The 24,014-nt window shown below is 40.0% G+C and overlaps 1 protein-coding gene across 1 annotated transcript in view; it reads left to right on the top strand.

Annotated features, from left to right (window-relative positions):
* LOC132832119 (LYR motif-containing protein 4-like) overlaps positions 1 to 24,014 on the top strand; it is a 168,316-nt gene that overhangs the window by 38,714 nt on the left and 105,588 nt on the right. The window contains exon 2 of the mRNA XM_060849844.1: positions 6,364 to 6,484. Coding sequence (XP_060705827.1) covers positions 6,364 to 6,484 — 121 coding nt within the window. The remainder of the gene's footprint in view (positions 1 to 6,363; positions 6,485 to 24,014) is intronic.

Genomic DNA, 24,014 nt, shown 5'->3' with positions numbered 1-24,014 from the left:
AGAAAGGGCATAATTAAATTGAAGAGGATTCAAAAATAATTTACCAGAATGTTACCAGCCCTAGAGAGTTTGAGTTGTAAAGATATGAAGAAGTTTTTGTTTTACCTAAAGTGAGAGGCAGGTAATAAGCTTTTAGTTAGTCATGTTCAGTGTGAATCAGAAGCCATATTGACCCCTGAACTTTTATGAATAGCTTTCTGCCATTCCTTCCACCTCCAGAAGGATACCACAACTGAATACCTCCTTACGACCCCATGGCACCTTCCCGTGCAATTGTAGAAGATGTAACACTTGCTCATTCATCTTCTCCCTCTTCACTGTCCAAGGCCCCAGATCAGCTTTCCAGGTGAAGCAATATTTCACTTGTACTTCTTTCAAGCTAGGCTACTATATTCACTGTTCATAATGCAGTATTCTTTACATGAATGAGGCCAAATGTAGATTAGTGGCGGTTGTGCAGAGCACTTTCATTCTTTGCTGTAATGCACTCCACTTCCAGTTGCTTGCCCATTTCAATAAACCACCTTGCTGTTATGCTAACCCTTCTGTCTGGCCTTGCTGCAATGTTCCACCAAAACAGAACACAAGCTTGAGGAATAATAACTTGTTTTTTGCTTAGGCATGTCACAGCCTTGCAGGCTCAATATTGAATTCCAATTATTTTGGAGTCTAACTGCATGAAGTGTGTCTTCTAATTTTTCTTGCCTTCTCTTTATTCTCCTTCCTGCTGCTCTCTTACAGCTTTGTTTCTATTTGTTTACTTTCCTTTCAGCAGAGAAGAGCCTTTTCTCCCCATCACAACTTAACATATCCATTTGACATCTCTTCTTTTATCTTTCACCATAGCTAACAGTACCTTTTTGTATGAGGCTTTCATGTCAAAAAGAATCAGCTCAATTGGCTGGTTTGTAATGGAGAATAACGCTGACAGTGTGGGTTCAATTTCTGCACGGACTGAGGTTAAGGGGACTTTTCTTCTCGACCACTCCACTCAGCTGAAGCATGGTGACCCTCAGGTTGAATCACCATCAATTGTCTCTTTCTAATGAGAACAGTCATATGCCTGATAGGATTATGTTACATACCAAGGACCCACTACTTTTTCATCATTTATATAAATGATTTGGATGTGACCATAAGAGGGATAGGTGGTAAGTTTGTAGATGACACCAAAATTGGAGGTGTAGTAGACAGTGAAGAAGGTTACCTCAGATTACAACGGGATCCTGATCAAATGGGTCAGTGGGCTGAGAAGTGGCAGATGGAATTTAATTTAGATAAATGCGAGGTGCTGCATTTTGGGAATGTAAATCTTAGCAGGACGTATACACTCAATGGTAATGTCCTAGGGAGTGTTACCAAACAAAGAGACCTTAGAGTGCAGGTTCATAGCTTCTTGAAAGTGGAGTCGCAGGTAGATAGGATAGTGAAGAGGGTATTTGGTATGCTTTCCTTTATTGTTCATAGTACAGGAGTTGGGAGGTCATGTTGCGGCCGTACAGGACATTGGTTAGACCACTGTTGGAATATTGCTTGCAATTCTGGTCTCCTTCCTATCAGAAAGATGTTGCGAAACTTGAAAGGGTTCAGAAGAGATTTACAAGAGTTGGAGGATTTGAGCTATAGGGAGAGGTTGAATAGGCTGGGGCTGTTTTCCCTGGAGCGTCGGAGGCTGAGGGGTGATCACAGAGAGGTTTGCAAGATCATGAGTGGCATGAATAGAATATATAGACGAAATCTTTTCTCTGGGGTCGGGGAGTCCCAAACAAGAGGGCAACTTTTTCACACAGAGGGTGGTATGTGTATGGAATGAGCTGCCAGAGGAGGTGGTGGAAGCTGGTACAATTGCGACATTTAAAAGGCATCTGGATGGGTATATGAACGAGAAGGGATCTTACCATTGAGTGCCAGCTGGGTGCTGGCAGATGGGACTAGATTGGGTAGGGATACCTGGTTGGCATGGACAAGTTGGACCAAAGGGTCTGTTTCCGTGTTGTAAATCTCTGTGACTGTATAATGTGAACCGTTTTCTTCTCTACTGTCCCTGAGAAAAATTATGAAAACCACCAGTTTCCAACCCCTTTCAGTTCTGAGGAGAAATCGTATCGGACTCGAGACATTATTTCCTTACAGATACTTCCAGATCTGATGAGTTTCTTCAGAATTTTCTGTGGTCATTACTGAAATGCTTTATGATTTTCATTCATAGTTTGTGTGGCTCATTAACTGCCTTCTGAAAACTAACCACAATGTTAAAACACTTCGGTAATCTAATCCACTCTGAGCTCCACTTCCAAGTCCATATAATTTCCATCAAAAAGGACCACACTAACTCCATCTCCCTAGCATCACTCTCCTTTACTTGTGGTAACTACAGAAATTCTTAATATGCCTTCCAGCCACAATTACATCACTACTATGTTCTACATTCATAAACTCAGCCAATCTGAAGTTTTGTTCCGCATATTCAGTCTCACAAAAAATCTTGTTTGTCTATCAATCTCAGTTCTTAAGATCTAATCTAATTAGATCTTGTCCCTCAATAGCTCAAAGTTAAAATTGCTGCCTTTGACTTCAAACAGCATTAACTGTCCTTGCACTGGAAAATGTTTTCAGATCATTCACCATATAAATAAGTTTTTATTAAATAGCAATCAAGCTACTAGGAGAAGGTTTTGGGAGATTTAATAAAGTTAGTCAGAGCAGTATTTTTTTAAGTGCATTTTAAAGAGGGAAGAGCAAAGGATTGTATTGGTATATTATTCCAAAATGTAGAACTTAGGGACTGAATTTAATGGAACCATCAGGTGTTTTGGGCTCGAGCAGAGACCTTCCCAAGATAAAAAAAACCCTGGGAGCAGTAATCCCACATATTAAAAGCAGCTGTTCACACACAAACTAGCAGCTTTTTCATTCAGCAGTATGGCTGGCGAGGCTGTTGCAGCTGCTGGAACAAACCTCAGTCCCAGAAGTGAGAAGCAACCCAGGCCATATGGAGAAGTGTTAGAAGGAGGTCTGCAGAATAGGAGGAAAAGGTATAAGATATAGGAAGACGTAAAGAAGAGGGGAGTCTTTCAGTAGCTCAAGCTGTCACAACTGAATGTGCGCAAATGCAGACCCTGTCCCCAAACCCTGTTCCCCCCACCCCTACCCCCCCACCCCCACACATCCTGCCCAAAAAGCAAGCCACATAGTTTTACCTACCTTGCAAGGCAAATTACAGGCTCACCCAGAAGTGGACTCATGCGGTACTGGGATGAAGTCTGTAATTTGGCATGTCTTCGCCACCCAAGAACCTCATTTAGGTTCAGGGCAGAAAGTCTAGCCAGGGCCCTCCCCACACCTGCCAATTCTAGCAGAGCTAGAATTGGGTTGGGTTCTGGTATGCTACCATCCTGCCTATTTAAGTACCTATCCCATCCCCAAACACATAAGAGACCATAATATTCCACGTCCTGATGTCTGGAAGTGCAGCTGCTCATGATTGGGGTCACAAACCAGAGGAACCAAAGGTTCTGGTGGTGAGGCTTGGTGTCTGGAGGGCATTAGAAGGACAGGTGAGCAAAAGGACCTGAGGTGCTGTAGGCATGGCCATACATTGGTAAGCAAGAACGATTTAATAGATAAATTGGAGCTTTGCATCTTTTGATGCAGTACTGCAACAGTTATCGTAGTTATGAATTAAAGATATTAAATTTGGCAGATTGAACAAATCAAATTGGCGAAGATATTATCCTGAAAACTGGCTTTATATCATAAAAATGACATCACTCAATTGTGGAAATCCCGAACTGTTATTTTTACATGCATGAAACCTGCGTTCCAATTATTTCAGCTCATAGGTATACGTGGCTAGACAATGCGCATCACTATACTTTTGACAGTGCAACACCGTTGGGATAGGTTCTACAAATCTGCAAAAACCATTCTAGCAGGGAAATAGCAATGCACATCCCTTAACCTATTAGCAAAGTGTCCAGACACTCATTTTGGGTATTGAACCGACTGGGTATAAACCACAATATCAGGTTATAATCCAACAGGTTTATTTGGGAGCACTAGCTTTCAGAGTGCTGCTCCTTCATCAAGTATCTATAGAGCAGGATCATAAGAGACAGAATTTATAGCAAAAGATTACAATGTCATGCAACTGAAACAATATGTTGAAAAAACCTAGATTGCCATTACGTCTTGCATCTTTTAGATTGGGTTGCAGGTTTCGTTTCATTAATACGTAAATCTCAGAACGTCTTTTCAGTCACATTCTCGAGATAACTTAAGGTGACATTTCAGCTGAGACGTGTATTCAAAGGTGTGAGGCTAAAGTCTATCTGTAACCCAACCTTGAGTCAGACTGGTTCTATTTCCAAGGTTGGAATTTATATAATGTTTGAGTGTGTGCAAGAGAGTGTGTGTTTGCATGTGTGCATGCTTGGTAGAATGTGTGCATGAGTGTGATGGAGTATAAGCCTATGAGAGGGTGTGTACATGGATATATGTGTGTGTGTGTGTGTGTGTGTGTGTGTGTGTGTGACAGACAGCATGGGTGTGTGAGCACATAAGAGAATGTTTGTATGTGAGCGCACACTCTTCCATGCACATACATCACACTCTCACCCATGCACACATACTTACAGGCTTATACTCTATCACATTCATGCACTGCAAACACATACTCTGTCACATGCAATCACACTCACTCACAGACACACACTCTCTCGCTGTCATGCACACATACACACGTATAAGCCTATGGGGTGAATTTGTATTTGCAGACAAATTCTGTTTTGCTCAAATGCATACAGTCTGCAGGCAGTCAATCCATGTAACATTTTATAATTTCCTACTTTGGAAATAGAACCAGTCTGACTCAAGATTGGTATACAGATAGGCTCTAACTTCACACCTTTAATGCATTGTCTGAGCTGAGATGTCATTTTTTTTTATGAAACCATAAGTTATCTTGAGAATATGACATAAAAGAAGTTCTGGGATTTACATTTTAATGAACCAAAACCTGCAAATCATTCCAAAAGATGAAAGGCCGAACAGCAATTTAGGTTTGTTTAATATATTATTTCAGTTGCATGATATTATAATCTTTCGCCATGAATTCTGTGTCTTATTATCCTGTTCCACGGCTACCTGATGAAGGAGCAGTGCTCCGAAAGCTAGTGCTTCCAAATAAATTTGTTGAACTATAACCTGGTGTTGTGTGATTTTTCTTAACTTTGTCCACCCCAGTCCAATAGTGGCACTTCCATACAATGGGTATAAACCATTAGACTGGCTATCAGAACAATAGCACCATGTCTGAGAGGGCTTCCCAGAACTGATCTAATCAAGCTTTATTTAGAACGCATTAACTGTAATTTCACAAGGTGATCATAAACAAATTCATGAAGAAATTCAGGAAAAAAATATTTATTCTTGGAAGAAATTTAGAATATCGAGCTCGCTAATCCACGTGGTTGAGGAAGTAGCATGGATGCATTTAAAAGGAAAGTAGGTAAGTACATTGTTAAGAAAAGGAATTGAAAGAGATGCCGATATTTCTAATCAATCTCCAGGCATGTTATGACATGCCTCTGCAATAGGTGGGCTTTGAACCTATGTCTCCTGGCCCAGAAATAGAGATACTACCATTGTCCCACAAAGAGGTTGAGAGGTGATCCGATAGAAGTTTATAAAATAATGAGAGGCATAGATAGAGTTAATGGTAGTTGTCCATGGGGGAGTTTCAAGACTGGGGACACAATTTTAAGGTGATAGGAGAGAGATTTGTGGTTTGCATGTGGACTGAACTTCCTGAGACAGTGGTGAATGCGGGTACATTCTTTTAACAACTTTTAAAAGATATTTGGATAGACACACGAATAGAAAGGTTTGGAGGAATATGGGCCAGGAGCAGGCAGGTAGTACTGGTTTAGTTTGGGATTATGTTCAGCATGGACTGTTTGAAACAAAGTGTCTGTTTCTGTTCTGTACAACTCTATGACTCTATCAGAGCCCCAAAAATGTGCTAATAATGTTAGATGAAGTAGATTGACAGCATAGATAGCAGGATGGGCCAGTTGTGTCAAATGGCTATTTCTGTTCTTTACATTCAATGCAAGGTGAGAATATGTAAGTGTGCGTTTTGTGCGATGATGGTCAGCTTGCACAAAGTGTGGTGGAATTCACCTGTTTGTACTCAATTATATCCTTTTTGATTATCTTAAAATTATGGGCAAAATCCAGCAAACATGAACATTTTTAAAAAATATTGCTGCAGTTATTCCAATGCACTGCCTTGCAAGTTCTTAGATGCAAAATTAATGAAAATGTTCTGGATAACAATAAAATTTGCTTTTTATCTTGAAGGACCTTTGCACTTCGGAGAGTTAAGGATGCTTTTCGAGAAAACAAAAATGTGACAAATCCTGAAGTTATCCAGCAACTAATAGAAACGGCTAATGCCAATTTAGAGATTATTCGCCGACAGGTAAGACACCTGGGGAGCTAAATTTCCTGAGTTCAAACAAGAGCTGAGCTAAATTGTTTATCTAATGCTGTCAAAATTCTATTTAAGGTAAACCGTACATTTTGCAATGAAAGCTGCAGATTGCTTAATTAATAGTGAACAGTCGAAGGATTTAACCAAATTAACAGTTTTTCTCAGTGTTTCTAATCCACACTGTGTGATCTTTTGTTTTCTCTTCAGTTCTAAATTGTATAGTAATTTGTGTATTGATATGGTAAAATTCACCTTTGTATATACAATTCTACTAGTTTAAAAAAGTGATGAAAGAGGATAGACCGGATCTAAAAGTTGAAGTTCTAAATTAGAGGATGGCTAATTTTGACAGTATTAGGCAAGAACTTTCAAAAGCTGATTGGGGGCAGATGTTAGCATGTAAAGGGACGGCTGGAAAATGGGAAGCCTTCAGAAATGAGATTTTGAGAGTCCAGAGAGTGTATATTCCTGTTAGGGTGAAAGGAAAGGCTGATGAGTGTAAGGAATGCTGGATGACTAAAGAAATTGAGAGTTTGGTTAAGAAAAAGAAGGAAGCATATGTAAGGTATAGACAGGGTAGATCGAGTGAATCCTTAGATCAGTCCAAAGGCTGTGGGAGTATACTTAAGAAGGAAATCAGGAGGGGAAAAAGTGGACATGAGATAGCTTTAGCAAATAGAGTTACGGAGAATCCAAAGGGTTTTCATAAATGCATTAAGGACAAAAGGGTAAATAAGGAGGGAATAGGGAGATCAGCAAAGCGATCTTTGTGTGGAAACACAGGAGATGGGGGAGATACTAAACGAGTATTTTGCATCCGTATTTAATGTGGATTAAGACATGGAAGATGTAGAATGTAAGGAAATAGATGGTGATATATTGAAAAATGTCCAGATTACAGAGAAGGAAGTGCTGGATGTCTTGAAATGAATAAAAGTGGATAAATCCCCAGAACCTGATCAGGTGTATCCGAGAGGAGAAAGTGAGATGCTGGAGATCAAAGCTGAAAATGTGTTGCTGGAAAAGCGCAGCAGGTCAGGCAGCATCCAAGGAGCAGGAGAATCGAAGTTTCGGGCATGAGCCCTTCTTCAGGAATGAGGAAAGTGTGTCCAGCAGGCTAAGATTAAAGGTAGGGAGGAGGGACTTCGGGGAGGGGCGTTGGAAATGCGATAGGTGGAAGGAGGTCAAGGTGAGGGTGATAGGCCGGAGTGGGGGTGGGGGCGGAGAGGTCAGGAAGAAGATTGCAGGTTAGGAAGGCAGTGCTGAGTTCGAGGGATTTGACTGAGACAAGATGGGGAAATGAGGAAACTGGAGAAATCAGAGTTCATCCCTTGTGGTTGGAAGGTTCCTAGGCGGAAGATGAGGCGCTTTTCCTCCAGCCGTCGTGTTGCTATAGTCTGGCGATGGTGGAGTGGGAGGGGGAGTTGAAGTGTTGAGCCATGGGGTGGTTGGGTTGGTTGGTTACGGGTGTCCCAGAGGTGTTCTCTGAAATGTTCCGCAAGTAGGCGGCCTGTCTCCCCAATATAGAGGAGGCCACATCGGGTGCAGCGGATGCAGTAAATGATGTGTGTGGAGGTGCAGGTGAATTTGTGGCGGACATGGAAGGATCCCTTGGGGCCTTGGAGGGAAGTAAGAGGGGAGGTGTGGGCGTAAGTTTTGCATTTCTTGCAGTTGTAGGGGAAGGTGCCGGGAGTGGAGGTTGGGTTGGTGTGTGGTGTGGACCTGACGAGGGAGTCACGGAGGGAGTGGTCTTTTCGGAACGCCGATAGGGAAGGGGAGGGAAATATATCTCTGGTGGTGGGGTCTGTTTGGAGGTGGTGGAAATGACGATGGATGATACGATGTTAATGGAGGTTGGTGGGGTGGTAGGTGAGGACCAGTAGGGTTCTGTCCTGCTGGCGATTGGAGGGGCGGGGCTCAAGGGTGGAGGAGCGGGAAGTGAAGGAGATGCGGTGGAGAGCATCGTCGATCACGTTTGGGGGGGAAATTGCGGTCTTTGAAGAAGTCCCCTAAGTCACTCCTCCCTACCTTTTATCTTAGCCTGCTGGACACACTTTCCTCATTCCTGAAGAAGGGCTCATGCCCGAAACGTCGATTCTACTGCTCCTTGGATGCTGCCTGACCTGCTGCGCTTTTTCAGCAACACATTTTCAGGTGTACCCTAGAACTCTGTGGGAAGCTAGAGAAGTGATTGCTGGGCCTCTTGCTGAGATATTTGTATCATCGATAGTCACCAGTGAGATCCCAAAAGACTGGAGGCTGTCTAACATGGTGCCATTGTTTAAGAAGGGTGGTAAGGACAAGCCAGGGAACTATAGACCAGTGAGCCTGACATCGGTAGTGGGCAAGTTGTTGGAGGGAATCCTGAGGGACAGGATGTACATGTATTTGGAAAGGCAAGGACTGATTAAGTATAGTGGACATGGCTTTTTGCGTAGGAAATCATGTCTCTCAAATTTGATTGAGTTTTTTGAAGAAGTAACAATGATGATTGATGAGAGCAGAGCGGTAGATGTGATCTATATGGACTTCAGTAAAGCCTTAGACAAGGTTCTTTATGGAAGATTATTTAGCAAGGTTAGATCTCATGGAAGCTGAAAATGTGTTGCTGGTTAAAGCACAGCAGGTCAGGCAGCATCCAAGGAACAGGAAATTCGACGGCTCTGGCCCGAAACTTCAAATTTCCTGTTCCTTGGATGCTCCCTGATCTGCTGTGCTTTAACCAGCAACACATTTTCAGCTAGATCTCATGGAATACAGGGAGAACTTGCCATTTGGATACAGAACAAAGGTAGAAGACATAGGGTGGTGGTGGAGGGTTGTTTTTCAGACTGGAGCCCTGTGACCAATGGAGTGCCACAAAGATCGGTGCTGCGTCCTCTACTTTTTGTCATTTATGTAAATGATTTGGATGCGAGCATAAGAGGTACAGATAATAAGTTTGCAGATGACACCAAAATTGGAAGTGTAGTGGACATCGGAGGCTGAGGGGTGACCTTATAGAAGTTTATAAAATCATGAGGACATGGATAGGATAAATAGACAAAGTCTCTTCTCTGGGGTGTAGGGTGAGAGGGGAAAGATATAAAAGAGACCTAAGGGTCAATGTTTTCACACAGAGGGTAGTATATGTATAGAATGAGCTGCCAGAGGAAGTGGTGGAGGCAAGTACGATGGCAACATTTAAAAGGCATCTGGATGGGTATATGAATAGAAAGGGTTTGGAGAGATATGTGCCAGGTGCTGGCAGGTGGGACTAGATTGGTTTGGGATATCTGGTTGGCAAGGATGGGTTGGACCGAAGGGTCTGTTTCCATGCTGTAAATCTCTATGACTGTATGACTCTAAGTCTTCTTAAGCATTGTGTGTTGATGGGAAAGGGCATGTAAATGTTTCAAAGTTTCCAAAATGCATTTTCTTCTTAAAAACTAATTATTTCTTGTCCAGATTAATCAGTAACAAAGCTATATCTAAATAATTCTTTCAGTTGTAGAACTGTTTAAAGTAATTAAATTATAGAAATGCAGGCAAGTACTGTCAGTAACAATCATGCTTAGTACCTTTGTAACCTCCATACTCAACTGTCTGAATGCTCTTCAGTTTGTCGAGGTACCAGTGTTGCTGAAGGAAAGGACAGATTCCCTCCACATTTGAAATATTAATTCACTTCTCCCCTTCATTAAATTCTGCATGAGGTCAGGTGGACCTCTGCCATCGTGACTTTGCAGCTGTGTCCTATTATGCTAAAATGCTTTGCTATATATTTGCTATTTTCCTTAAACGCAGTTGAAATCAGAAAAGCCACTGTGCATATGGAAATGTTATGTTGTAAAGGCACAAACAAACCAGCAAAAAATAGTCAAACAATGGAGTCTTACTCTGATTTCACTAAGAAGAAAGTGCTGGGGAAACTGAAAGGTTTGAAGATGGATAAATCACATAGATCAGATGGACTGTGCCCCAGGGTTCTGATGAAGATAGCTGAGGAAATTGAAGAGGAGCTGGTCGTGATCTTTCAAAAATCACAGAAGTCAAGTCCCATGCGGACTGGAAAATGACAAATGTAATACTCTTGATAAAGAAGCTTAGGAGGCAGAACATGAGAAGTTTTAAGCCACTTATCCTGACCTTAGTCATTGGTAAGACTTTAGAGTCCATTATTAAGGATGAGTTTGCAGAGTATTTGGAAGTGTATGGTAAAATATTGCTGCTGAATCAGCACAGCTTTGTCAAAGGCAGGAGGTCGTACCTGATAAATCCATTAGAATGTTTTGAGGAGGTAACAAGCAAGTTGGACAAAGTAGAACCAGTAGATATGATCTATTTGGATTTCCAAAAGGCTTTTGCCAAGGTTTTTGATGAGTTGACAATCAAGCAGGCTGCTTTGGGTTGAGCATCTCGAATGTTACAATTACAACATTTAAAAGGCATCTGGATGGATGGATGAATAGGAAGGGTTTAGAGGGATATGGGCCAAATGCTGGCAAATGGGACTAGATTAATTTAGGATATCTGGTTGGCATGGATGAGTTGGGTCTGTTTCTGTACTGTACATCTCTATGACTCTATTGAAGTTGTACTCATTCAAGCAAATGGAGAACTATCCATTATTCTTCAGACTTGTGCATTGCTGATAGTGCAGAGGCATTGAGGATTTAGGAGGTGAGTTCTCAGCTTCTGACCTGCTTTTGTGATCACAGTATTTATATGATAGATCCAGTTCAGTTTCTAGTTAATGGTAACCTCTAAGATGTTGATAATGGGGTATTCTACAACAGTAATGCCATTAATTGCCAATGGGAGATGGTCAGATTCTCTTTTGTTGGAGATGGTCATTGTCTAGCATTTGTATAGTGAGGATGTTACTTGCTACTTACCAGCACATGACTGAACAAGATTCTCGTCCTGCTACAGACAGAAACGGACTGTACCTATCAGTCCCAAATGGTGTTCATAATGGTGTAATCATCAGCAAACATCCTCACTTCTGATCTCATGATGGAAATCATTTGAATTTAGAAAGTAATAATAAATAATTGAATGGATCAACAGATAATTTAAACTGAAAATGAACAAGTACATTTTGATAAAGACAAGAATATGTTTATCATTATGGAAAATAATGATATTTCACAAGTAGATATCTTTGTTTTCAGGGTTGCTGAGACTGTTTCGCATAAATTTGTAATTAGTTCAGTAAACAAAAGGGTCAAGAAATTTTCCAATAAGATTAACAGCATATAAATGATAGTTAAGTTTGGTTAAATTAACTTCCGTTGTTTGCGCTCTTGGTGTGGATGGGCAGCGAGTTACGCAATATCTCAACAGTATGTCCTCTCGAAAAAGAGAGTCAGCAAAATGGCAGTAAAGTGGACGTATGGAGTGTCAGATCTGCCATGATCTTATTGAATGGTAGAACAAGCTTGAGGGGCAGAATGGCCTCGTCCTGTTCCTATTTCTTATGGTCTTAACTTCTGGATTTCTTGGTTGTGTGCAGACTCCAGAAACTGCTGTCAGATTCAGTGGATTAATAAGGGTTGAAAACTGATAGTTCACTGTAGTTATTACAACCAAATCTGGACCTGCAATTTTGGCTCCACCAACAGTCTTGACAGTTAACTTGCGTTGGGAGAGAACTGTGCAGATTTGTACATATCTTGTCGCAATGTATGTTATGAGTTATACGTGTGAAAATACACTGGTTCTCTCCTCTATAATGTAAAGAGAAATAAAGTAGTTTTATAATTTATCAGGGTATGAATGCGTAAATGCTTTAGGGGCAAGTTGGAATTTTGTTCTCCATACAATGTGTGACTCAGTTATGCTGTGGTCTTATTTGAGAAATAAGACCAGAAGACATAGGAGTGGAAGTAAGGCCATTTGGCCCATCGAGTCCACTCCACCATTCAATCATGGCTGATGGGCATTTCAACTCCACTTACCCGCATTCTCCTTGTAGCCCTTAATTCCTCGTGACATCAAAAATTTACCAATCTCTGCCTTGAAGACATTTAGTGTCCCAGCCTCCACTGCACTCTGCGGCAATGAATTCCACAGGCCCACCACTCTCTGGCTGAAGAAATGTCTCCGCATTTCTGTTCTGAATTGACCCCCTCTAATTTTAAGGCTGGGTCCACGGGTCCTAGTCTCCTCACCTAACGGAAAAAATTTCCTAGCGTCAACCCTTTCCAAGCCATGTATTATCTTGTAGGTTTCTATTAAATCTCCCCTTAATCTTCTAAACTCCAATGAATACAATCCAAGGATCCTCAGCCGTTCCTCATATGTTAGACCAACCATTCCAGGGATCATCCGTGTGAATCTCCGCTGGACACGTTCCATTGCCAGTATGTCCTTCCTGAGGTGTGGGGACCAAAACTGGACACAGTACTCCAAATGGGGCCTAACCAGAGCTTTATAAAGTCTCAGTAGCAAAACGGTGCTTTTATATTCCAACCCTCTTAAGATAACATATTCACTGCATTTACATAAAATTAGGTATGAAAGAATGATATTCTCAATTGTTTTAAATATTGTACAAACTGCCGTTGTCTTTTCATGATATGACAAGCAAGTGGCTCCAATTATTGTGGGATAATGCCCAATTTGTTAGTACCTGACAACAGGTCAGATCTCAAATAGGGACTTGTCTGGACAGATCATAATTTCTTTGTATTTTTGGTACTAAACTGATCTCTTAATGTTCTTCACAAACGTAAGCATAAAATAATGTATTTGTTTTAGCAGTATAACAACAAAATGTTTATTAATATCAGAAATGAAGATAAGCAAATGGTGGAGGGAAATCCCTTTTCTCTTTTACAATGAATTCAAAGATCTTTAAACACTCAAAAGAAATGTCCCAAGCAATATGTATAAATTGAGAAGAAATAACAGGCCTGTATTGGAACCAGTATTCTCTAGTGCAGCTTACAAGTATTAGTGCAATACTAAGAACTTCTAAGGACCCAGTCCTTCTCATTTCCTAAAGTCATAGAGATGTACAGCATGGAAACAGATCCTTCGGTCTAACTTGTCCATACTGACCAGATATCCTAAATAAATCTACTCCCATTTACCAGCATTTGGCCCATATCTCTCTAACCCCTTGCTATTCATGTACCCATCCAGATGCCTTTTAAATATTGTAATTATATCAACCTCCATCACTTCCTCTGGCACTTCATGTCGTACACGCATCACCCTCTGCACAAAAAATGTTGCCCCTGAGGTCCCTTTAAATCTTTCCCCCTCACTTTTAAACCTATGCCTTCTAGTTTTCGACTCCCCACTCCGGAAAAAAGATCTTGCCTCGTCACCCTATCCATGCCCCTTATGATTTTATAAACCTCTATATGGTCATCCCTCAGCCTCCGACGTTCCAGGGAAAATAGCCCCAGCCTATTAGCCTCTTGCTATAGCTTTCCAACCCTGGCACCATCCTTGGAAATCTTCTCTATATCTTTCCAAGTTTTACAACATCCTTCCGATAGGAGAGAGAACAGAATTGAATGCAGTATTCCACAGGTATTCCAAATGCAGTATTCCAGTCACAATATGACCTCCCAACTCCTATACTCAATGCTCTGACCAATAAAAGAAGGTATGCCAAGTGCCGCCATCACTACCCAATCTACCTACGACTCCACTTTCAAGGAACTGTGAGCCTGCACTCACAGTTTATCTTTTTTTGTTTGTCTCTTTGTTTGTCAGCTTTCCTCAGGTCTTTACTTTTCATTATAAATGTCCTGCCCTGATTTGCCCTACCAAAATGTAGTACCTCATATTTATTTCTTCAGTTCTTCTGCTTAAGGACCAAACATTTTTGGCTGCTCTTTCAATAACTTTCCCTCCATCATAAAGTCAAAACTGGGAATGTTCACTAATGACTGCACAATGGTCAGCACCATTCGCGATTCGAGTGCACATCCAAGTGCAATAAGACCTGGAAAATACCCAGGATTAGGCTAAAAATGTCGAGCAGCATTTGTGTCTCACAAATGCCAGACAATGACCAGCTTTAATAAGAGACAATCTAACTGTTGCCCCTTAACATTCTCAATGGCTTTACCACCAGTGAATCCCCCAGTGTTAACATCCTGGGGGTTATCATTGACTAGAAACTCACTGGATTCTCCATTATCAATACTGTGAAAAGAGACCTTTTCCTTTTTTTAATACTTTAATAAGCTTAATCTCCAACTGTAGATATGTATTTTTAAACTATCATTATGCTCCTGACTTAATTACCTTCCAGTACTGTCTTAGCTCTTAACCCGAATCAATTCCTTTTCTTCTTTTTAAACCCTTAAAAAGCATAACTTCAGTAATTTTGTACTGATTTTATCCTTACATTCCAACCTGGGATTAATAATAACTTTATGTTCTAAAATAATTTCATTACTTTAAACTTGGAATGTTGCTTAGCACATGTTAGTCCATAAAACACCCCACAGCACTTTGCAGCTTAATATATGCTTCCCTCTCAAGTGATTTCCTAGCACAAACTCTCAAATAAAAGTCAGAAACAAAAACAGAAGTTATTGGAGAACCTCAGCAGGTCTGGCAGCATCAGTGGAGAGAAGATGGGAGTCACTGTTTTGGATCCAAGAACCCTTCTTCAGAACTACGTGCAATTAAAAATAATATTTAGACATGGTTGTTACTGGCAAGGCCATATTATTGCTTTTATCTTTCTTTCCCTGAGAATGTGATAATGCACTTTCATAAACCACTGCAGTCAATGTTTGTAGTGGTTTGAATATTAATGAAGAGTCATTTTAGCCAGATTCATTAAGAATGGTAAATTTCCTCTCAGGAATATTAACTAACCAGTTGCTTGCTAGAACAATCCAAAAACTTCATGGTCACTTTTGACTGATACCAGCTGTTTTAATTTTTTTTATCTAATTCTGTTTCTCAGGTAGTTGAAAAATTAGTTTTTCAACTAATTTTCTTTGAATTGTGGAGGATGGTAAAATACCCTGGGAAGTACATAATCCTTAGCAAATTTGTCTCAGGGTACACAATACAAGTAAACTTCAGAATTACAACTGTGCTCAGTCAAGCTTCACTGAAGGAGTGTAGCCAAGTATTGCTCCTAGCAAATCCAACAAGCAAGCTTCAGAACCATAACTATGCTCAATCAAGCATAACTGAAGGAGTCTAGCCAAGTATTGGCCCTAGGAAATCCAGTAAATGTACATTGAAGTTGATGCTTGTGATCACAAAATCTTCATCGATATCCAACATAAAAGCAGGTGAGATAGAAAGTAAGATTTTCTTTACATCTCATTTAGAAAACTTTTTTATTGTCATATCCCTATGGATATGAATGTCTTGGCTGACACTTAAATAACAACATCAACCTTAAAAGCTGATTGTGCATGGTGTAGCAGGGCTCCTTTGTATTGTTGTATCCAGTTCACAACTTGTGTGTTATCCAAAAAAAGTTTTAATTTTAGAAATTAATGTTTAACTGATGAGAACTCTTCCAACTAGAGTACATTTGCTTCCTTCCTCGAAGTCATTAATATGTAGTATGTACAATTGCAGTCCCAGCACTGATCCCTGTAGAATCACTGGTTACAGGTTGCCAACCTGTAAAAGAACCCCTTATCTCCACTTACTGTTTCCTTCCAATTAGACAATTCTCTATCCATGCAAATCTACTTACCCCCAACACTAAAGCCTCTTAACCTATGACTTAACCTTTTGTGAGGTACTTTGTCAGAGCATCTTCTGGAAGTCCAAATACAAACATCAACTGGTTCCCCTTTATCTGCTCAGGTTGAGACTTCCTCAAAACTGAGCTCAATGTTGGGACCACAACTGTTTACATTACATATTGATGACTTAGAGAAAGGAAGCAAATATAGTGTAGCTAAAAAATGCAAGAGCTAACAGGCAGCACGGTGGCACAGTGGTAAGCACTGCTGCCTCACAGCGCCTGAGACCCGGGTTCAATTCCCAACTCAGGCGACTGACTGTGTGGAGTTTGCACGTTCTCCCCGTGTCTGCGTGGGTTTCCTCCCACAGTCCAAAGATGTGCGGGTAAGGTGAATTGGCCATGCTAAATTGCCCGTAGTGTTAGGTAAGGGGTAAATGTAGGGGTATGGGTGGCTTGTGCTTCGGCGGGTCGGTGTGGACTTGTTGGGCCTGTTTCCACACTGTAAGTAATCTAGTCTAATCTATAGGAACAGTTTCCAGAGCGATAATGATAGATTAAGTAAGAGGACAAAAAAGTTGTCAAATAAAGTATAATATAGGAAAATGTGAAGTTGTTCATTTTGGAAGAGAACAAAATAACAATATTATTTAAAACTGCAGAAAACTGCAACATAAAGGGACTTGAAGTGGAGGGATACTTGTGCACAATACATGGAAAGCCAGCACACAGGTGCAACAGGTAATCAGGAAAGCTAATGGAATGTTAGGCTACTTTTCAAGGCGATTGGAGTATAACAAAAAGGAAGTCTTACTGCAAATGTACAATGCGCTGGTGAGACCACATCAGGCGTATTGTGAACAGTTTGTCATTTATCTGAGGAAAGATATTATTTAATCAGAGGCCGTTCAGTGAAGGTTCAGTTGAATGACCCCCCACTATGGAAGAATTATCTTATGAGCAAAGGCTGAACAGGTTGGGACTCTATTCATTGCTTGTAAGAAGAATGAGAGACAATCTCATTGAAACATATAGGATTCTTAAGGGGCTTGAGAGGTTAATTGCTGAGAGGATGTTTCCCTCATGGGTGAGTATCAGACCAAAAGGCATACTCTCAGAATAAAGGGGCACCAATTTAAGACTGAGATGAAGATAAATTTATGCTTTGTGTCATTGGAAGTCCTTGCTACAGAGAGCTGTGCGGGCAGAATCCTTGTGTATATTTAAGTCTGAGATAGGTTCTTGGTCAATAAGGGAATCAAGGATTATGGGCGGGGAAAGCATTTGTGAGGAATGTCGGATCAGTCATGATTCTACTGAATGGTGGAGCAGGCTTGAGGGGTCTATTCCCTGTGATCTTCTAGAGCATGAAGAAATTCTACTTTAAATCTGGTAAACATCTAATGTGAATGCAACCCAAGTAAACTTAGAGTATATTCTTCTTAAAAGGTTCGGGTCATGTTGACTTTAGAGGTTAACAACTGGAAAGGTCAAATATATACATCAGGTGGAAAAACTTAAACCATGAATAGCCTATCTATATACCTTTTGATGTTAATATGACATCGTGAAACCTTGCAATAGTAGAAGTTCAAAGAGATGATTCGTTTTGGAGATTAGAACAAATTTTATTTAAAAGCATTCAGCAAAAACTGAAGGATTGTAAGATCAATTTCTTTCTTCCAATGAAAGGAGGAATTTTAACTGAAGGGTAAGTAACCTAAAGGCCTAATTGAGGACATCTCAAAGCATGTAGTATTCTCATGGAAACAATTGGAGCTTAAGGAAATGCTTTGGTTTTGATTTATTCAAATGTTTGCTGAGTTTTTAAATTGAAGTTTGAATTTTGTGTGCAATAGTTCACTGAGAGAAAATAGCCAAAGTAAATTACATTTAGTTAAGCTTGCAGCATAAGCAGAGAAGACCTAATTTCATTATTCATCAGGTAGAATGCAGGTGAGGTTTACTTTCAGTTTGAATTTCAACAAATTAGAAGAACAAACAAGAACAGAAATTAGACCATTTGTTCTGGCTTGCAGGTAATGGGGAAAAATCTACACTGGCTTTCAAAGAGTCCTGTTGCAGGAGAAAGCAACCAGCAAATTAGCTTGGAAATGTTCAGAAGGCACCAGCAATAGACTGATGGATTCCTACCCCAGAGATCTTTGAAAGCCTTGCCTCTAATAATGGCTGGAACTGAGGAGAATTAAGTTATTTCCAGAGTACTCTCTTACCTTTGGGTGCTCCTGCAGAAGTAAATAACTTTAGGATTACTGTATTACAAAGAAAAGGCTCAGAGACAGTAATGAGTAAAACAGAGTACACAAAGTATCTAGTCATAACCTATCCCGTTGAATATCTGTGCCAACTCTTATACGCACAAAAAAAGGTTTTTTTGCTTTGTTGAAAGATATGCAATCTGTTGATTAGTTACTGGGGTTTGGGATTTCTCTTTAAATGTTAATAGCTCATTACAGAATTGTAACAAAATTTCATACATGCATAGATTTGAGAGTTATACTTCACATTTTATAGTTGCCAGCAAATTTGGAACTCCACTGAAGAACGTGACAGTGTCTTTAGGAGGAATATTGAGGAGGAGGGAAGATGTACACACAAAACATTAAATATTTTCTAGTCTCCAGATACTGGATTCCTTTTTTAAATGGCCACCCTGGGAATATGATTATATGTGAAATGTGACCATTTCTGTTTAGTACATTTTGCAGAAGCGTTTGCAGAACTTGAGGAAGCAATAACACATCTCACTTTATTTATGATTGCCATTTATGTTTTGACTAAATTATCCTAAGTTTCAGTATAGGATAAGCGAGGTAAATGATTGGTATGGGCTAAATGATCAGTGTTCAAATCCAGCCAGTGAACAGCATTTAACAATGGCAAAGTTAAATTTTGTTCTGATATAATGCAACAGCAAAATTAAAATTTATTAGCTCTCTGGCTTAAGTAGTAGGTTTTGGGAATCTCTTTAAAAAATATAGTTTAAGTAATTAATAGTGCCAACTCTACTACAGAAGCGAGTCAGTCCAATGTTTGCCAACTTAATTGACACTCAGTTCAATGTTAAATGCATCTTACTCAAACGTAGTAGTTTGTATGACATGTCTGTAAGTTTAAAGAAACAGTTATGTAAAAGAGCCAAGGAAGGTTCACCGAACCATTTGGTACAGAAATAAAGCCTTTCTTGACTAGAGAGGACACCTGACTCAAGTCCAGTTTACTTACTGTTAAGGTAAGGAAACATCACAGAAGTGCTTCACAGAAGTGCTTCACAGGAGGCTCCCAAGCACTGAGGATGTCACCTAGACAGGAGACGAAACATCTGCAACACAAATTCCCAGCTTGGCGAACAGAACCACAACAACAAGCACCCGAGCTACAAATCTTCTCCCAAACTTTGAATTACTGTTAAGGTATACAGATTTCAACAGAGCTTGATAGCTGGACACCAGGAGCAGAAATTCTCGTTAATTTGTCATTCTCTTTACCCTCTTCCCTTCTCTGCCATGAGTTATTGAATCTCAGCCATTACCCCATCTAAGATCAGCTAACATATCATAAACAACAGATTGGGTGTGGAACATGCTTGATCCATGTAGTCCCATTACTTACTAGATACAAATGTGAGGTTATGCGAAGCAAAGTTTGCAAAGCCAAGTTCATGAATTTTAGGAAAATATTATTGATGTAGGTTCTAGAAAGAGTGTGCTGAGGACACAATTCCATGTCTCACAAACTTGATTGAGTTTTTTTGAAGAAGTAACAAAAAGGACTGACGAGGGCAGAGCTATGGGCATGATCTAAGTGGACTTCAGTGAGGTGTTCGACAAGGTTTCTCATGGTAAACTGGTTAGCAAGGTTCAATCACATGGAATACAGGGAGAACTAGCCATTTGGATACACAACTGGCTTGAAGACAGAGGTCAGAGGGTGGTGGTGGAGGATTGCTTTTCAGACAGGAGGCCTGTGACCAGTGATGTGCCACAAGGATCGATGCTGGATCCACTGTTTTGTGTCGTTTATATCAATGATGTGGATGTGAACATGGGAGGTATAGTAAGTAGGTTTGAATAATACACCAGCATTTGAGGTGTAGTGGACGGCTAAGATTACCTCAGTACATTGGGATTTAGATCAGATGGGTCAAGGGCCGAGAAGTGGCATAGGGAGTTTAATTTAGATAAATGTGAGGTGCTGCAGTTTGGAAAAGCAAATCTTAGCAGGACTTATACACTTAATGGTAAGGACCTGGGAGGTGTTGTTGAACAAAGAGACCTTGGAGTGCAGGTTCGTAGTTCCTTGAAAGTAGAGTTGCAGGTACAAAGGATAGTAAAGAATGTGTTTGGTATGCTTTCCTTTATTGGTCAGACCGTTGAGTCTCGGAGTTGAGAGGTCATGTGGCTGTACAGGACATTGGTTAGGCCATTTTTGGAATATTGTGTGCAATTCTGGTCTCCCTCCTCTAGGAAGGATGTTGTGAAAGCTGGAAGGGTTCGGAAAAGATTTACAAGGATGTTGCCAGGGTTGGAGGATTTGAGCTATAGGGTGAGGCTAAATAGGCTGGAACTGTTCTCCCTGGAGCGTCAGAGGCTGAGGGGTGACATTATAGAGGTTTATGAAATCATGAGGGGCATGGATAGGGTAAATAGACAAGGTATTTTCCCTGAGTTGGGGCAGTCCAGAACTAGAGGGCTTAGGTTTAAAGTGAGAGGGGAAAGATTTAAAAGGGACCTAAGGGGCAAGGTGGTGCTTGTGTGGAATGAGCTGCCAGAGGAAGTGGTGGGGTCTGATACAATTGCAACGTTTAAAAGGCATCTGGATAGTTATATGCATAGGAAGAGTGTAGAGGGATAGGGGCCAAATGCTGGCAAATGGGCCTAAATTAAATTAGGATATCTGGGTTGGCATGGACGAGTTGGGCCGAAGGGTTTGTTTCTGTGCTACTCAAAATGGCGGAGGTATTTAATTACAGAAAGCATTTGTTACAATGGTTAGATAAAGCCCTGTTCTCTTTGGTACTGAGACTGTACCTACGATTTGTTACAGAGTGTTCGGATCTGTTTTGAAGCAAGATAATTGAATGCCCAAAGAAATCAAGTCAATTATGCCATAGTTCTTTATTTCAATCAAGTATTCAAGTTCTGACTTTTCTTCTGGCTTGAACAAAGTGCTGTCATTGTTTATCTTTTATAAATGTTCTCTGGGTTAACTCAAGCTACTCATTGTTTTCTCAGATGCTTATTTTGTTATACTTTGACTTGTGGTGATTAAACTTGATGGTCATTATTCTGCATCTAGTTATATCAGTATACCTCCAGGAGAATAATACATCTTCAATATTGCATAGTTGATATTGATAAGTTGCTTAGAATTTCCATTAGTGTTTAATTGCAAAATTATGATGCTATTTTTCTTGTAAATCAGTAGTTGATGTCAGAACCAATTATTGTGTTAAGTTGTGAACCCTGCAAAACATTTAGCATACAGATAAATTCAAAACAAAGTAGTTAAAGGAAAAGCAGACTGCAATATTTTGAGAAGTCAATTCAGTAAAAGAGGTGATGAGATTTTGATATAATGTTCCTAGTTTAAGGTTTCATTGCTTTTTGAGTTATGTGTGTTTTATTTAATATTTATAACTCCTTCAGGTTTGTATCAGTGACTGCTGAGTTACATTATTTTACTCTGCCAAGACACGTAATAGTGATACTGGTTCCAGTTGAGTTATTGTGCAATTAAGTAAGACAGAAAATAAAGTTTTCAAAATTTGCCGAAGCCACTGCCAAGAAAGTCTACTTTTACTGACAGTATCTAATTCCAACAGATTTACTTTTGGGTTTCAGCCAGCCATTTGGGACTTGCACATTAGGATAGCAATTTCTAAACTATTTCCTAATGTGACTCCATTCTAACATTTGAAAATTAACGTGACCCCAGATGCCAACAAAAACTGATTAATAAAGTAGCATGGTAATATTCAGTCCAAAACTATTAAAGTTTGTGTATTATGGACCATAATATAAATATAAAAGTCTGATTTTAAAGTACTTGTAAAAATGTTGTTGTTATTTCTATTAATTCAATAGTCCATCACTTTATCTGAACCATATCGGGTCATAGACCTTGGCTGGGAAGAGTGTATACTTGCATTCAGCACTACTGATCTATAGCAACATCACAATAAGGTTTCCTTAAAGCTATCTTCGACATAATTGATTTTCTAGTGAGATGAATCAAATAAGCTTTCCATTTTGTTCTGTGGATTTATTCTCCCAGAAGCTAAGGCTTTAATGTGGATTCTGTTGCACATAGGACAGATTCAAAATAAAATCATTTTGCTTCACAAGACAAGTGACTTAACTGAATATGGAGCTGTGTCCCTTCTTACCCCGCCTTTTGATCAGGCGTAGAAGATCATTTGCAGCAGTTATTGACCAATAATTCCTACTAACAGAAGACTCATAGAAATCCTTCTACTCATTCCTCTCCACCTCACAACATGCACTAAGCAGCTCTTCTTCTCCATCACATACACCAAGCACAACAAGTGACAGCCAGCAGTAGCTCTGACAGCATGAATCATAGCTCGAGCCCAACCTGAGCTGGTTTGTGGTTGCAGACCTGCGGTGCCATTTTACTTAGTCTTGTAAAGACAACCAGGATTCAGAGAGTTGAGCAGGCTTGTGCAGAATTTCAGGGGAGAGAGCGCTCATTACTCCAGTTACTGGTTCTGTAATTTAGCTTGCGACACACATCTTTGAGAACCATTCCATTAAGAACCAACATCAATTTCACATGTATTACTATAGTCCCATTTATGAAAATACAGAACAAGCCAGATCTTTGTTGCTATTTAATTTGATAAACCAGAATCTTTTAAAAAAACAAAATATATGGAAGAACCAAAGGTAATGAAATAAGTACCAGGGTTCCAGGATTGAATTTAAATGTCAAAAAAATCTTTACTATACAAACTTGAAGAAATAAAATTGAAGCAAACTGGCTCATGAAGTTTAAAGAGCAGATAAGGTAACTATTCTAAACCATATATACCTGAGCTTTCCAAACGTTTTCTCACTGTGACCATTATGAAGCTTGAAAATGTTTGTGATCCCTCAAGTTTGAGTAGAGAGAGATAAAAGTCTGGGAAGGAAAATGTCTTTTGAAGTAGAACCATAGTTATTATGACCAGATTAGAACATCCCAGAGATCGCACTTTTAATGGCAAATGCCGAGACAAATTTTAACCAAACATTCATGCCACTGTCGCATATCAAGCTCAAAAAATTCTACCCTTTTCACAAGGGCTTGTAAATTTTCACTTTGAAGATCTTGGAATACCTCCAAAATCTCTCCAAATTAGACTGCATGAACAACTGCTTAAGCTTTGGTGCCTGTAGCTCTATCTCTTTACCCAAGACTGACTTTTCCAGGATTCCCAAGACTGCTCTGAAGCATTCAATTACCAATGTCATTTCAGCTTTTATAATAACAGCAGTTGTCACTGAATCTCTCTAAGTTCTGATCTTTCTCAGCTGCATCAATGAAATACTGCTTATCAATCTCTTCCACTGCATTTTTCCTTGGAGTAGAGGAGGTGTTGAGATGTATAAAATTATGAGGTACGTAGATAGGGTGGAGAGGAAGAAACTTTTTTCCTTAATGGATCAGTGAGCAGGAGGCATAGAATTAAGATAAGGCGCAGGAGGTTTGAGCGGATGTGGGAAAGTGTTTTCACCCAGAGGTGGAAATCTGGAACTCACTGCCTGTAAGGGTGGAAAAGGCAGAAGCACTCATAACATTTAAGAAGTATTTACATGAGTACTTGCA

This window comes from Hemiscyllium ocellatum, chromosome 34, assembly GCF_020745735.1.
Source record: "Hemiscyllium ocellatum isolate sHemOce1 chromosome 34, sHemOce1.pat.X.cur, whole genome shotgun sequence".
NCBI lineage: Eukaryota > Metazoa > Chordata > Chondrichthyes > Orectolobiformes > Hemiscylliidae > Hemiscyllium > Hemiscyllium ocellatum.
Note: the sequence above shows the minus strand (reverse complement) of the source record. Positions and strands in the feature narration are given on the sequence as shown.